This window comes from Haliotis rubra, unplaced genomic scaffold (genome assembly GCF_003918875.1).
Source record: "Haliotis rubra isolate DU_JTF1 unplaced genomic scaffold, ASM391887v1 Scf756, whole genome shotgun sequence".
NCBI classification, from domain to species: domain Eukaryota; kingdom Metazoa; phylum Mollusca; class Gastropoda; order Lepetellida; family Haliotidae; genus Haliotis; species Haliotis rubra.
In genome coordinates this window covers 324,255-342,217 of record NW_025767475.1, presented here as the reverse complement: position 1 = coordinate 342,217, position 17,963 = coordinate 324,255, and the positions used below count along the sequence as shown (strand labels likewise).

At 39.0% G+C, this 17,963-nt stretch overlaps 2 protein-coding genes across 2 annotated transcripts in view; both read left to right on the top strand.

The window, feature by feature from the left end:
- Positions 1–17,963, top strand: part of LOC124260225 (polypeptide N-acetylgalactosaminyltransferase 5-like) — a 142,881-nt gene that overhangs the window by 19,523 nt on the left and 105,395 nt on the right. The window lies entirely within an intron of this gene.
- Positions 2,526–17,963, top strand: part of LOC124260223 (polypeptide N-acetylgalactosaminyltransferase 1-like) — an 86,910-nt gene continuing 71,472 nt past the window's right edge. Inside the window, exons 1-3 of the mRNA XM_046694482.1 lie at positions 2,526–3,076; positions 3,691–3,835; positions 7,203–7,369. Coding sequence (XP_046550438.1) covers positions 2,644–3,076; positions 3,691–3,835; positions 7,203–7,369 — 745 coding nt within the window. The 5' untranslated portion in view covers positions 2,526–2,643. The remainder of the gene's footprint in view (positions 3,077–3,690; positions 3,836–7,202; positions 7,370–17,963) is intronic.

The following is a 17,963-nucleotide window of genomic DNA, read 5'->3' as shown; positions in this document are numbered from 1 at the left end:
TGCAAAATAAAAGAACACACAGCAAATCGCACATTAACGCGTTGGGCTAGCCTTTCCACATACCATACAATCAAGCAGATAATCAATATCATAAATACATGTTGATCAGTTTATTGATAACATTATGTAAAAATGATACGATACTACAGTCCGTTTGAGTCAGAAACGGACCGATGAATTGCAAATTTTATCATTGTACAAAATTGCCACATAAATATAAATAGTACACATGTTTATCATTTACTAATACCCAACAGCTTTCTTATATTGGAAAGTTTTCCGGAATCCACCAAAAAGTTCTTTAAGAAACTATCATTAAACTTTTGACACAGTTCACTATTTGTTACGAGGGAGGAGTGCAGAGAAAGGGTCAGCCAGGTGTGCGAGAAAGGATGGAGACGGCACAGCACAGGCTAATGAATCAATAACATGGTGGGCACTTCTGTACCTGCTTCTCGCACACCATCGGGCAAGCTAAAGAATTCCATCATTAAACCCACACTGTACTGATCACAGCTGGTGACCTCGAAACTCTGTTGGAACAACGCAGTGTGCGACAGCCGGCTTGGTAGTGTTCATCTGGGCGAGTTCTGTCAATGTGTGTATACGAATACAAGATTATATAATCCTGATGTGTAAAGCACGTTTGCCAATGTCTGAACCAGCTTAAGACATAAGATCTACAAGTTTCTGTCTTAATGGATATTGATAACAATGTATAGACTACAGGTTCTCTCGGCTTAACTTACAATGAGAGCACACCTATGCAAAGTCATATCCGCTGTCTCCTTCTAATTACCTTTATCACAGGTAAAGCATTTTAGATGATACACTTTCCAAAATGGTTCCGAAGCATTTTTAAATCACGTGTTAAACGTCGGAAATTGGCTGGAATCATCATATAATTTCGTTCTCGAAATTACACAGAATGTTTAATTTTGGTACATGTAATGATTTGTAAGATCCAAAATGCCAGAGATGATATTTTGTTATACCAGGTTTGGATCAGGATGTCAATGCATCTGCCATGTATTCTGTCCATGAAAAGTAACTCATTCCCAGTTATTTGGATATCCATGCATAGGACAAACCAGTTTAAAGTCATAATCTTCACTCACATGCTTCGCCCAAAGGATTCCTCCACCCAAATCAGCCCAACTGGCATGTGTACACATGGAACTTATTTAGTTGTCATTAATGTTGCTTGGTGTCGCTAACCCCTGGTATATACGACATAACATATCTGCCAGGATGCAGGACGGATGAGGACACTGATGTAAAAGTGTGCATTTTTGCAACATTTCAGACCCTGCCCATCTGAGGCATACATAGAGATAACACTAGCAAAATGGATACATGAATAAAATGGATAATAAAGCAATTATTACACTCGAGCAAGTGCACCATACGACTGATACGAAATAAGTGTGAAATTGTGTATACATTATTTTGCACAAGTTTCGTATAAGTCATATGACACACTTGCTCGAATGTAATAATTTCTTTATTATCTATTTTATTCATGTACATTTGTGCAGTACAACACGACAAGCAAGACTCAGGGCCCTTTTCATTGACATCATGTTCCAGTGTTTAATGACGTAACAAACGACGAAATACAGAAACAACGGTTCCTAGGCAAAAGTGATATCTGCACATGTGTACACTGTGCGGTCGGAATGAAGGAAAATCGCGCCAAAATCCCGTTCAACGTTACACTCCAGTTCGGTTGCTAAACGTCAGTTGATAACATGTTTGTGACTCTCGTCTGATATCAGATCGGTGACAGTCAGTTGATGACATGTTTGTGACTCTCGTCTGATATCAGATCGGTGACAGTCAGTTGATGACATGTTTGTGACTCTCGTCTGATATCAGATCGGTGACAGTCAGTTGATGACATGTTTGTGACTCTCGTCTGATATCAGATTGATTGATGACATGTTTGTGACTCTCGTCTGATATCAGATCGACAGTCAGTTGATAACATGTTTGTGACTCTCGTCTGATATCAGATCGGTGACAGTCAGTTGATGACATGTTTGTGACTCTCGTCTGATATCAGATCTGTGACAGTCAGTTGATGACATGTTTGTGACTCTCGTCTGATATCAGATCGGTGACAGTCAGTTGATAACATGTTTGTGACTCTCGTCTGATATCAGATCGAACAAATATTGAATATATCAGATACCATGTGGTCTATATCCGGTGACAGTCTTGATGACATGTTTTTGACTCTCGTCATATCGGATCGGTACAGTCAGTTGATGACATGCTATCAATCGGTGACAGGTTGACTTTTGTGACTCTCGTCTGATATTCGGTGACATATGAATGTTTGTGACAGTCCTCTAATATGCCGTCGAACAACACGTTGGCACTCGTTTGACACAACTAACTAACCTCACTGAATATGAAGTGGTCTATCATCAATAATTTGCTATAATAGCACTTTTTTACATTAAAGACGTACTGGAAGACATCAATAATTTAAGCAGACTATAGACTCAGCAGAGCGCGACAATGTTAACGAAACATACGTCCATTATATGTCCCCGCTTCTGAATGGAACTGCCACATCACTGTGTATTGGGCACGTGTGGGGAAATTGTGTTGTGTGCGTTAATGTCTTAGCTGTAAATGATGAGACGTTCAACACTTAACATCCTCAAGGTTTCCGCCGTGTTGATTTTAGTCGTTTATACAATAAGGATTTTGATGCAGATCATTCTTCAATACAAAGAAAATTCATCAAATCCACAAGGTGACATCGTTGAAAGCGTCAGGAAATATGTTGAAAGGGACGAAAGCCACATACAAGGTGATTTTAAAAAGAGTTTTCAGAATGGCGAAGGCTTAGAACAAGCAAACAAATATGACGATGGTTATAAGAAAGTAGCAGACGCGATGAGAAAACGCAAGAAGGATGTGCTCCCGGGCAAGGCGGTGAAGCAACATGGCCAACACACACAGAACACGTACAGTGTGGAGTATTACGTGGAGGAGTACGGAGGAGAGGACAGTAATGTGACATATCCGCCATTTGTGGAGTACAGTCCGGAAGATGGTCCAGGTAAGACCTGTCTCGCTTTTGGTTGTGAGGTGGTGCTTTGGCTCGTCTTGCCGAGGAGATGGGTTCGGCTCACCAAATGAGGACGTTTCTTTACACCCTTTGTGTTAAGTCATCAGCCATTCTTTTGTGTGCTCTCTACTACACGCAGTTGTGAATAAGGCTAGCATTGTATTTTGAACATTTTCCCTAATGGTTTACGGTTCCTCTATGGCAACTGTCATATTCCAACAGATGGATGTTGGTGTCCACATTACAAAACTGTTTTGGTAAAAGACATACTATCGAGCTTGCCCTTTCTTCGACGTTTCTAAAACAGCCATGAGACTCGACAGTAGTAGATGAATGTTACAGCATTTTAAATCTTAAGTTGGCTTTTAAAAACCCTTCACACTGCGATATTACACTATATGGACAATAAATGTGTTGTGGATAATGTTCTTATGCTTCTACCCATCATAAAATGATGTAATGTAATCATTATATAGGTCTATACCTTAGAAACTTCAACTGAAAATCTACGCCTACTGCAGCAACAACTACACATTGAAGTTTCATCTGTTTGTTTATGTGTGACTGAATACTTGGATCATCACTGTAGACAACTGTCTCCCTAGGGGAATGGGGAGCTGCGTACATCTACAAGCACACGAAGCAGGAGGAGGGGGAATACAGAGAGGGAAAGAAGAGAAATGGCTTCAATCAACTGGTGAGCGACCGGATCTCTGTGCATCGGCGTCTGCCAGACACAAGGCTTGAGGAGTATGTATATGAACAAAATCAAAACGAAACTTATTGAAAATCCCTGCTTGTATCCATGTTATCTTCCTGACTATATAAGTAATCACATTATCACACACGTCATGTAAATCAAATACGTTACTTGTTTGGATTTCCTTTGTTATATCGAACCTTTTCTATCAGGTGCGCATATATGTTCACGTTACCAATACTCGCTGTAGATATAAATATATATTACATTTCTGATTACTGTTATAATACAATACACAATATTAAGAACGTCCCAGCTTGAAGACAAGAATTCGCACACCTGACATATTCATTATAATATTAGTTTCATTTGATCTCAACATTTCATGTGTAAAAATTACGTATAGATTATTGCGATTGTCATCTGATTGTATACAATGCTACACAGAGGTACCAGCTTGCAGAGCTCAGCGAACTTACGATATTAACATACTACGTATATTCAACTGCTGGCTTGTATTTCTAGTGATCTATTCATTAATATAATTTTCATCGATATTTTAGCATTCAGCGCCCGTACAAAATGTGTTTCATTGTTCATATCGACACTTTTCAAATCGTTATTTGTATCATCAATGTTATATACTGAACAGCTAAAGAAACGCAAGTCTGGCTTTTTGTCAAGTTTTTGAATAGAAGACAACCAAAATTATGTCTAATCATTTATTCTATAGAAAACACTGCCAAATTAACAGCTGAAAGTTGATGTTGACACTGAATTGCAATAAGTGCAAATTGATCACAGTCCGTCAAATAGAGATACCCCTGAATTTGAAAAGTGACAGTCTCTTTAGTAGCACGTGTAGCCACCTTGTGCTTGCACACAGGCCGTGCAACATCGTCTCATTGAATTCACGAGGGTGTGAAAGAATGCCCGAGGCAAGTGTTTCCACTCAAACACCAATCTCTGCCCCAACTGTGCAGCGTGAGTGACTGTCTACCTGCAGCAATCCTCTGTCTAATTTCGTCCCAGAATTTTCAATGGGAGCCATATCCGGGGAAAGAGACGGCCATGTAAAGAACGTTAATGGTGTTTTGAGTCAGATAATCCATCGACACTCTTGCTGCGTGAGGGCTGTAAACGTCGCTGGCGTTGTTGACGTGTCAAAATTGGTCCCACATATGGCCGTCGGCAGTGGATTTCAGCTGCCCGAAGACGACGCCTAATCGTATCGCTGGACACTGCTGCCCTTGACCCATAAACTAAGGTTGCTGTTACTGTTGCTGTTTGAGTTCGGTTCCTGAGATGAGTGACTCGGATGAATCGATCTTGCGCAGGAGTTGTCATTCGTGACCATCCGGTACAAGGACGATAAGCAGCAACCCCGGTTTGCTGATGACGTTGAGCAAGTCGTGTAATGGTGGTAAGTTGACAGCCCAATTGTTTAGCTACAGCGGTTGCAGAGCAACCTCCGTGTAACTTTCCAATGGCCATTCCCCTCAGGCTCAGGCGTTAGTCTAGGCATCGTTTGTGTGGCGTGTACTCCTCCTAGCGTCAATACCGAACTGTGTTTTGGCACAAACCTTTATAAAGGATGCCTCAGGGTGAAATGCATGCTTTCCATCCAGAATCGTCGATGCAGGAGCTAAAATTATGGTTTTTCTGCACTGTGGGTGTGTTTGTGCGAAAGTTTCGTATGGACGTCAAATTGTATGACATCATCTCACCTGGGATCATTACGTCACTTTACCATGAACGTTTCATAAACATGAACACTTACCATTATGAGATTTCATTTTTTCGAAACTTGCATTTCTTTTGCTGTTCAGTATATTTGTCTTCACAATTTGTCGAAATGAATATTGACTGATAATATTTTGCGATCCAAAATGTAAGTGAGTGAGTGAGTGAGTGAGTTAAGTTTTACGCCGCACTCAGCAATAGTCCAGCTATATGGCGGCGTCTGTAAATAATCGAGTCTGGATCAGACAATCCAGTGATCAACAGCATGAGCATCGATCTGCGCAATTGGGAACCCAATGACATGTGTAAACCAAGTCAGCGAGCCTGACCACCCGATCCCGTTAGTCGCCTTTTGTGCCAAGCATGGGTTGCTGAAGACCTTTTCTACCCCGGATCTTCACGGGTCAAATGTAAGTGCACTCTGTCACTAATGTCTAGGTTTTGTTAGACATGGATGTTTAATTTTTGCCGGGGCACACATTTCAGCAAGAGGTTTCAATATTATGTTATTCAGAAACAAAATAACCCAATCAGTTACTTTAGAAAACAAATAAACATTTACAAACATCCATGTCACTCTTTAAAGTAAAAAAGTGTTTTGATGCAAAAAGAGATGCTTGCCATGATATTTACTTCAAATCATAATGAATGCATTCACCAAATACGCAGGCATAACGAGGAGGGGGTTGTAAAATTGTTAAGTTGTTTTTTTCTGAAATAACATCATTGAGGAACGGCATTTAGAAGTGGTACGCATAAATGGGAGAATATTTGGATGTAAACCTCTTTATTTTGGTATCCTTCACCGCATGAAAAAGTATGAAACGTCATGTTACCCAAACTAAATAAGTTGACGGCCATAACTCCTCGCCTTCAGGTATTTCTCCAGGTATATATTTGACAATATTCATTGTAGGTGAAGGAATGAAAGGAGAGAGTGAGTGATTTTAGTTTTACGCCGCACTCAGCAATATGCCAAGTATATGGCAGTCTTTAAATAGTCAGGTCTGGACAAGACAATCCAGTGATCAACACAATGAACATCGATCTACACAATGTGAATACGATGACATGTGTCAATCAAGTCAGCGAGAGCCTCACGTACCTTATCATGTTAACATGTCAATCCATCCACATCCTGTTAACGTCAACGTCAGCGAAACCCTAATGAACGTCAGTCAGCGAGCCTCACACCATATCATGTTAACGTCAATCAAGTCAGCGAGCCTGAATAATTGAAGGTGATAACGCTCAAGTCAGCATAACCTTCTAAGCCTACAAACCTATCATGTTAACGTGGTTGGACAATAACGTTTGTGAATATAATTGAAGTAAAACCCATACCTTTTAGTTCACTGTATTGAATATAATAATGAACAAAACCAAAGTTGTAATGGAGTTGTGCTAGTGATATCTGTGAGTGACTATGAGTTTAGCAGAAATAAGCAATCTCGCAAATGTATTTGAACACAGCTGTAAACAACATATATGTGTTATTATCCACTGAGTTTGGACCAAACTCATTGATACGTTTTCACTGCAAGGTTGCTTCTCACGTACAGTGGAATTTTTTCTTTGGCTCTAGCGTCGACGTTGTGTATATTAAACGGTTAGCTGTCGAATACTCGGAATGAAGTGGACATTAACTTTTTGGCTATCGTTTACACTTCACAGATGCAAGTCACGTGTATACCCGACAGATCTCCCTACAGCTAGTATCATCATCTGTTTCCATAACGAGGCTTGGTCCACTCTCCTCAGATCCGTCCACAGTGTCCTTGACCGCTCCCCTGAACATCTCATAAGGGAGATAATTCTCGTTGATGATGCCTCCACACAAGGTACAGAATACACGAATAGTGATACAGTATGTCAAGTTTCATGCTGGTCGCCTGTTTGCAACTTACAAAAGCAAAATACGATATTGGTATGTCTGTGATTCATTGTTTTACATTTCTCCCTTGATAGCAGAATGTTTTACTTTTCCTGTGTTTAAAACACGTGTAGCATATCAGTTTCGATAACAATGCTTGTCGCCTGTATCAAAACACTTATATTGCAGACATTACATCTAAAGGCACCTTTGAAAAGGTACATGTCAAAATTGGATAAGGTGAAGATTGTCAGACACCGGAAGCATCAGGGTCTAATCAGAGCGAGGCTGACCGGATTTGAAGTGGCTGCTGGTCCGACACTGGTGTTTCTGGATTCTCATATTGAATGTTACCCAGGTAAATATGTTATCCAATAGTGGGACATATGTTGGACAAGGTGAACTATGATCAAATGGGTAATAGCTGGATAATAATGCGTTAGGCACAAGGACATGTGTCATAATTTGTTAGAGTATGACATTTATTTGTTCAACACAATGGAATATGGTAAGCGTATGGCAATGTATTGATATGTTAGCTGTGACATAGTTAATACGGTTTCACGTGTCTAGGGATGTATGTCCGTTAAATCCCGCCGTTTCAGCGCTCTGAAGGATGAACCACAATGTTAAACCTTGATACCACTGAGAAGAGCTGTGAGCACAGACAAATTGTTGACAATCCTAGAAACATTCCAGTCACATTGAAATGTTTAAAATATGCCAAGGACGTACCTCTGAACAGAGAATGCATTGACCTGAACAAAAGAACCACCCCCATCCGAGTTGCATATACCAGTTTAACTTAAAATGGAAACTAGGTGAAACATATTTAGTTCAAAAGGCATTAAAAACATCGGGGTGCACAAACGAAGACCTCACCGGTAATCGATTTCAAACGATTACATTCACGTTTTCCAAGATCCTACACGAGTCATAGTCAATTCCTTCGATGTAAGATTACTGCAATACTCCAGTTTCAGAATGTAAATTAAGCTCGAAATCATACATCATGGATCAGATCTACAAATATCTGATGTATCTGTGGGCATACATAGATATGAGTACCAATAATGGTAATAATAATTGGCAATAATACAGTGCCACCTTGTATTAATAAAAGTGTTCAAATTGAATGAAGGTAAGGAATAGCATCATAAATACGAATAGTTTTTGTTTTAAAAATGCATACATTAGCAAATCCATCATATCAAGCGAAAAATCTTCTTTTGTTCTTATTCAAATTATTTTTATATATATTCTTGTGTGTTTCTTAAATGATACTTATGTTTGCAGAATCAGCGTTGTATAGCGGAACCCTGCTATCTTGAACCTAGGTGTCTATATCTCTATTTTAGGTTGGTTAGAACCACTACTTGATCGCATTCGACAGAATCCCAAAATTGTGCCTTTTCCAATGGTAGACCAGATTGGTCACGAAACCTTTTATACGGGTATCATGAATACAACCAACCGCTTAGGAGTATTTTCGTGGAGATTCATGTTCAAGTGGGGGTATGTCGAAAATGACAGGAAGAGTCAACTGAAGACACCCACTGATCCTATCAGGCAAGTTTTGTACAAAGTCAATTTATACTACCAAAGAAAGCAACATGCTTAATTAAGCAAAGAACAAAAATTGAAATTAAATATTGCTTCTTTTAGTAAATATTCGTTAAATCTCATTAAGCCCGAAAGACACTTCACTACTCAACACCTGGAACCCTTCGCTGATTGCCCTCCTCGCTGTTGCGAGACTAATTAGTGCTAATGACACCCGATTTCCCTGGCAGGTTACGTGGATGACAGGAAACTGTCTCGTCGTACAAACAAGCTTGCTGATTGTTTTTGCAACGTTTACAAGTTAAAAGAAAGCAGTGTGATACATATTATTGCAAGTTTCATGTGATTGTATTGCAAGTTTCTTGTGTAGACCTTTGGCGGCTTGTACATTTGTATTTTATCAACATATGTATGTATTCTTTGTATGTAAGAGATGAGACATACATAAACAAATTCTTTCTCTCATATCATTGTGTGAGGTTTAATTTTACAAAACATCTATGACAATGACATAACTGTAATTTACATACATGCTTAATAATCTTCTACAATATTAGCGTTTTTGCCTATTCATTTCTAGTGTATACTGAATATTTCAAGGAAAGTACTATAACGCTCGTCTGAAGGACATTCATAACTTTGTTTAATCTAGATTTAATACAAAAACACACGTTATCATACGAACATACAAATAAACATTGTATAATACAGATTCCTTGTATAGACATAAAACAATGATAGGGCATCATCAAATTTCCCAAGAGAACGTGCGGTATCTCAATTGTTCATTATAGTGGCTGATCATTTGTTGTCTATGACCAATCGTATCATGAGATACCTGTCACAGAGGAAGGGACAGGTGATGGGGCGTGGGCGAAATTTCTGAAGACCGCGTTTGGTCACTCAACAGCTGGATAGAAATTAATTATTGGCTATACCGTTGACCAGTCAATATGCTGGGTTTCGTCTTTATCAACTCATGCTATCATGTAACAGTTTGTGTATTGTAAACATACATAATCGTAAGGACCTATGAAATATACACATAAAACAAATAGGAGTAGATAGATTTCAGAGATCGAAAACACATTTTAGTGTTTTTCGATAAGTAAAACAAAGTGATTGAAATCCAACCATTGAGTAGAGATAGCATTTATTTTCATATACATTTTACGCACACAGCTAGTACATAAAACATAATGGTTTGCTGTACATGTAAATATAATCTTCACCTTGATACGAATGAATATCCAAATTAAAGTACACGTATTATTGAAATCAAAAAGTGACACGACACTGAATTATTATAATGTATAAACTTGCAGTTGAATCCCCCAAATATTAATGAAGATGGGCGTGCCTATATTTATACTGAACGTAAACGAGGTTCATAAGATTACAGATGTACATGTACGCGTAAACATTACAAAGAGGGGCGTGACTCCATAAAGCTGGTTGTCCAATGATGTCGCATCTGTTTATTTTACACTTGTCACGGGACGAACCTTTCAACAAGGACGTAACTACATATGCATTCTACCGGAGGCTGTTATTTCAAGGTAGAAAGATGTGTTCAATTATCTCATTACTGTAATCTGATTATACGCATGTGTATCGATACCGTAACTGATAAATGTACTATCCAGCTTTTATTGACGATGGATCAATAGAGACTGAGTTCATTGATACACGTGATAATTACACCAGATTTGATAATTACAGAGATTAAATACAAATGTTTTACACAATGCTCATGTAAATTAACATAGAGAACTGATAACTCAAATCAACATGAAACTTTCAACAGCTTGAACAAAAATGCTTGCAATACCTTTGTATGGTTTACATGTAATAACTTATGATATTACTCCTGTCTATGTCTAAGAAATTTTTGAATTGCCAACTTACTGTGTTTTGTAACAAACGTAGTAAAAGATTCATTCTTGTAATAACACTGACATGTAATATATTCGAAGCAAAAGCGCGACTCATCACTTTATATTCGATTAGGTAACATTATCAAATATATATTATGGAAATAACTTGTTACAATTCAGTAAGCTTTAACTTAGTAACTTTAGTTATGTCTAATCTATTCGAGCTTGGATGTATAATTGTTTGTGTTTATACATTATGTTTAATTATATGAAACATGACAACGTAATAATACCTACATAGTAAATTCAAACTATGCTATTGTGTTTGAATACTTTGTGTGTCCTTGAAATGTTGTATATTGTTTCCTATTTATTATCCATAGAACTTGGTTTTCCTATATTTATTAGGAAGTTGAAGAAAATATGATCTTCAGTAACCTCTAAACCATCACATCTAATTCATTCAATGTGCACAAGAAGCATTTTAGTATCCATTCCCAACGAAGAGTACCAGACTACCTCTGTAAAAACATTATAATCCCCTTTCTCGCCGACATGTGTTCAATTGCCAAACGCTGTATAAGCCTACGATAGTGATTAGCAATTGCTATCAAAACACCTCAAATACTTCTTCTGATTGACACTAAAGAAAGATTACACTCGTAAGAAAATCTAATATTTGTACGACACACATGTGCGTCTCTCGCTGAATAATAGGTGCTTTCTGTTGACGACTATATGTGGCTCTCGCTGAGAGAAACTGCCAATTACCTGCCCCATCAACACGTCACACGCTGTGAGGAGCTGATTAATTTGCTCTATATATGAGGCTCTCGGCCTTAATGGGTTATCTGCTCGACTGTGTCAACGAAAAGGGTGGCCCCACTCAATATGGACACTGTTAATCGAGGTGTTACCCCTCCCTTATCTCTGGACGTGTTGTACTGTCTGGGTGGTTTATCAGTATTTCCGGCATGAGCTTTGCCAATATTACCAGATATGACATTTGTCAATATTTTCGGACATGGTTTTGTCAGTATCACTCTATACAGGTTACATAGTACCAAATGTTCTCCCTAGACTTCTATAGTAACACACATTAAGCTAAGTCATGGTGATAAAAATGACGGCACTAAAACTACTTACAATTGTTTTAGGTTTAATCACTGGATGTTTGTGCTTCTAGAAAACATAAACAGCTTACACATTTTCATCAACTCACAGCTGTCACATACCTCAATCTCTTCACATGTTTGCAACGCTACTCGCTCAGGGAGCATATGATTCTGATCTAGTGAAGAGGAACCTAGACATGGGTTTTCGAGTTATGATACAGTATTGACCAGAGGAATGATTAAACACTGTGTTATTGTGCACAATAATAATAACATATCATTTGCATCAATTCGTGAAAAGAACATGTACTTTTCTCAAATGGTTTATAAACTGATACATGTAATTACGTGTTTACAGACGGTAAAATAGTAGTCGTTGGGAAAGGATTGATAGTACCCCGAACAAAAATCAATCACATGTTGTTTTGTTTATGCTGGCTTGTAAAAATCATAATTTCTTTGTTTCACAGATCGCCTACAATGCCTGGTGGATTGTTTGCTATTGACAAGCAGTGGTTTACAACCCTGGGAACGTATGATCCTGGCCTCTTTTATTGGGGTGCAGAGAACTTGGAGCTGTCTTTCAAAGTATGCTATATCTAACGATATTCTAGCCATAGCCAAAAGATCTGGAATTACCATGAATGTTGTAAATGTTGTGTGACCCTAACCAGTATCGTAATTGTGCACTTTGTAATTATTGTCATGAATAATGAGGGAAGTAACTTCGAGGGATCGATATATAGGACCATGTATATGGATAAACCTATGGCATACTTCAATACCAGAAACGGTTGGGCATTATTCAAATATTATCAATAACAGTGTCAGATGTCTGAATACTGACAATCTACTGTTTCTGTTGTGGACTCGGAGGTAATACTTTGTTCATGAGTTTATTGGAGAATTTTTTAAGTTATATGTAATCCGTTAAACATATCCAGAGCAACGTTTAGAGGTTTCAGTTGTAATTAAGGCTGTCAATCTTTTATGGCAGTAGAGTGAGGCGCACCTAAAATATACTGTTTGTTTGTTTCCACATTGTTGCATTTAGATTCTTTCTTTCTCCTTCCTGAATCTTCCTTTCCTTGTTAAAGGCACATGGCTAATCTTCTAGAACAGTCTCGGAGTAAAGTAGTATAGATTAACATTTTCTAGAAGCTATTTGGACTATGTAAGCGAACGCCTTTGATGCACAATGTTCTGCTTTTTTAATATTTACAAGTTTAAATAGGATACCAAGAACTGTATTGGAAACTGTAGGTTGACATGGCATCTGTTTTCGTCTACAGAAGACAGTATAATGTATATGCAACACTTCAGATCCTACATAAATTGTTCCTCTAAAAGCAAAACAAGCTCAGTCAATGATGAATGGGTTTTCAGATATGGATGTGCAATGGAACTTTGGAAACACTTCCTTGTTCTCACGTGGGTCACGTATTTCGCTTGGTGAATCCCGTAAAGTGGAAGATGGGTGGCAACCCTGCTTTGACTAACAGTGTAAGGGTGGCAGAAGTCTGGCTTGACGAGTACAAGTACCTGTACTATGAGGCGAATCACTTGTTCCCGGTAAGAGCATACACATGATATATCTTGGCTTTTGAAATGTTCGACGAATATCCCCAGATCGAAAGAACATTATTATTACAACGCTTCTGTATCGGAATCTCCTTACAATACACCCCGTGAAGATCCGGGTTATCATGTACAAAATGAACGCAAGCTGGTAACGGTCTGGCAGCTGTAGAATTACTTGAATGTCATAACAAACTTGGCAGTAATGTAACAGCAGGGGCGTAGTTACCATTATATAAAAATCCCGGGCTTACACAAGATTGTTGCTAAAAAGGTAAGGCTAGCCCTCAATACCGTCAAAATATAAAGTTTTCTACACGGCTTACACGGAAAAATTTGACTTGCAACGCGCCTGAACAGTTTAATAGCAAGAAGGTACTGTCGAAGATACTTGGTGACATATAAATTGAATAAGATACATCGTAAAATATGTTTTGCAATTTCGTTTAGCTCAAGACTAAAAGGGACAAAAATATAAAATCAGAAAACAAATACATGACTCAGTTGCAGGTAAACTTTGGTGATATTACTGACCGGAAGAAGTTACGGGAAAGTCTTCATTGTCACAACTTCCGCTGGTATATAGAACATGTGTACCCAGAGTGCCCCATCACCAAGGTCTTGAATGCAGGACAGGTTAACCTTTGACACATTCTACTACTGATTGAATTACAACTGAAATGGGCTGATATTTCTACGCTTATGAGGAATGTCGGATTTCTTTGTAGCCAAAGATAACAGCTCAGCTCATGTAATGTTCGGTATATGCATAGTGTGTAAATGACATTAAACGTGTGGTGATTTGTACATAATTATAACTCACCATTTGGTTGGTAGTGGCTGACATTAGCCGTGCTTAATGCTAATAAGCGTCCCTCAGTATTTAAACACGTGAAATCTAGACCAATGACGAAAACATCATCTTCTACGGCATCAATAATAAAGGCTGATGATTACTGCATAAATAGTTACAGTGACAAGTGAACTACGACTTTCTGTCCAACAGATTAAAAGTGTTGCCCACCCAAGTCTCTGTGTGAGTGCAACGAGGGAAAGCGTTACATGTCTCCGTCCTTGCCTTGACTATGACATTAGACAGGTAAGTGCCTGTCGGGCTGTTGGTCACCTGTCTTTTTACCTGACTTTATTCAACATACAAACTTTGCGAGTCATCAATTTGTTTGTTTTGTAACGCTGTACAATATATTCCAGCTATATATCGGCAGTCTGTAAATAATCGTCTGGACCAGGCAATCCAGTGATCAAAAGCATGAGCATCAATCTTGGGATACGATGACATGTGTCAACCAAATCAGCGAGCCTGACCATTCGATCCCGTTAGTCACCTCCAGATAACAACCAGCATGGGCTTCCTGAAGACCTGGATCTTCATGGGTTCAGTGATCCATTTATTCAATATTCACCGGTCTTTGCCTTTCACGAACAGCGGAATCTGTTTTGGGATATAGTTGAGGGCGGTTATTCTCTGGCTTGGCAGGGGGATTTTATTCATCTGCTGGGGATGCGATGCAACTGTTAGGAAATATAGCTGTTAATGCTGAATTTCTGTATTCGTACAAAGTTAACGCAAGCAAACTGTAATGCAGATACCTGTATTTACATTCGTTTCTCATATTCAGCAGAAAATAATCAGGCAACATGACAATGGCCAGTGAAAACTCCAGTCTGACGGATACAACCGGTGATTGAGATTAAAGGAAACGGTTGAATGATTCGGTTCACAACGACAAACAATCAACCAAGACTGACTTCCAGATGTAGCTTATATCTTACAATATGTCTCATAACATGCATGCAGCCCGCTGAAGAAACTATTAAATTAGTTGAAGACAATATAAAATATTTTTGCTAAACATGCTAAACCAACCCATACTAATTATAATTTGTGAAGATCCGGGTTAAAATCAATAACAACCCATGCGTATAGTAAATGGCGACTAATGGGGTGGAGTGGTATGGCTCACTGACTTGGTTCATGTATATCATTGTATTCCTATTGTGTTATCGATGCTAATGATATTAAACACTTGATTGTCTGGTCCAAAGTCGACTATCTACCGAACGCCGTTATATAGCGAGTATGTTGCTGAGTGTGATGTCAAAATCAAACAATCCATACCAAGTTCCATGTGAGAGGTGACGCGGTTTGTATTTGTTTCAGTATTGGAAGTTGTACCCTGGTGGGGTGTTAGAGGGTCACACAAGTACACGCCTGTGTGTGAGGAAAGGGCAGATTGCTGACTACCGCTGTAACGTGGAAGACCTGCTTCACTGGATGTACACTGAGGTCAGAAAATACTTGATACTGTGTTGGGTGAGGGTGTCGTCAGCTGTGTTCATGGGGGCGTTTGTGTAGCCTTGTGGTTTAAGCGTTCGGTCGCCACGCCGAAGACCCGGTTTTGATTCCCCACATGGGCACAATGTGTTAAGCCCATTTCTTGTGTTCTCCATCGTGATATTGCTGGAATATTGCTAAAAGTTGCGTAAAACTAAATCCATTCACCCCCTGATATTGTGTCGGGTAGGAGAGTCGTTATCAACCCCTTCATGGTTCAGAATCAAGTCATAGTGAGTTCAAATTAGGAGATACACATCTTGTGTTGGCCAATTTCCGGGTGTTATTGAGTATTGAAGCAAGGAAATTCACTGGAACCGACGGCGTTAGGCAGAGGTTTCAAATGAAATATTCCGTCTTTCAAATTCTTAATAACACCCGGAATTGGCCAACACATGATGTTTATCGATATTGTAAACACAAAAGTAAACCAAAAGGTCCACACGCGTCTGTTTATCTGCACTCATTGACAACTAGTACGGGTACAGCCTTCTCCCATGGTAGCATCTGAAACTGCTAATCTGTGACGTCATTCCGAATTTATGTCACAATATGACGTCGCCACTGCTGACGGCGCAACAGTACAATGGTGCGTACGATGTATATACATGTTAATACGCAGAAGATTGCAATTTCCGGGAATCGAATATCATTCAATCGATCATGTTTTTCAAACAATCACAATATAGAACAGCGTGACTTTTGTTTTACAGTTCTTATTACATTTGATGTGTTTTCGTTTAGCCGTGCTCGCGTATTGACTTCTGGATTTCAAATTGAGTCAGGAACGCCAGCATGAATAGTGAGTGAGTGAGTGCGTGGGATTGATGTCGGGCATATCACATAGTGTCAGGTTAGTGTGAGAGAAGTGAGTGGCTTTCACGCTGCTTTTACCAATATTCCAGCTATATCAAGGTGCGGGAGACCAGAAATGGGCTTCACACACTGTAGCCATGTGTCGAATCGGATCAACGTCTTCGGCTCGACGAGGGAACACTTTAGCCACTCTCCTAAGGTGAGAGGTGGTTTTGGTTGGTTTTGTTCGTTGTTGTTTACCGCCGCACACAACAATATTGCAGCAGTCTGTAAATAATTTAATCTGGACCAGACACTCCATAGCATGAGCATCGATCTATGCAGTTGGGATGCGATGACATGCTGACCCCAAGATCACCCGATCCCGTTATAATCCCGCCTGTCACGAGCAATGAGAGAAAGTCCGTGTCGGATCGTCACTTACATATACCATGTTTGGAGGAATGAACTGTACATATATACATATTTATGTTCGTGCAGTAAGAACTGCAGACTGACAGTTAGAAGCAGTTCAATTTTACCATTTGCAAAAATGCTGCATTTGATGCAGAAGCGTGTTTTAAACATATTTATGATTCTTTCATGTGCAGTATTACATAATCTGTCATTTCTCACCAATATACCTGCAGAACCGCAGAGCTGACAGTCATGTTAAAATAGCTTTGAAGATGATTGAAATGTGTATTATGTTTATCTTCAGGATAAAGCCCTTGTTCGTCTACGCAATTCAGACAAATGTTTGACAGCTGGAGGAAATTCAACGCTTCTTGTGAAAACATGCGACAGTTTAATTATGAATCAAAGATGGATGTTTGAGAAATGGACAAGTTTCAGCTTTATAACACGTAAAAATACATAACTTGCTTAGGACTTCGTGTCTTGATTGCATTGGTGTGATGCGTTTTACGCAAATCAGTGAATGTAATTGCATTGTTCAAGTATGTGCGAACGTGTACTGATTTGTCTTACATATATTGTGTTTTGGCGAAAGTGATTAGGTGCTGCTGTGATCGGATTTGTATCGCAGCGACTGAAGATTAGGCTGTGGATTTACACTGTTCTATAATCATCTTGTTACTGATGCGTCAGATGAGGAACTTTCTGTATATCCCCGACGTTAAAGCTTGTGAAAAGGCCTCGAATGTTAGGCAGTGCCGTATGGCGTTCACTGAAATTGCCAGTCTAGATTGCCACTTCAGTACATTGAGTATAGTAAACTAATGAGATTGGTTAGCCAATATTTGAGATGCCAGGTGC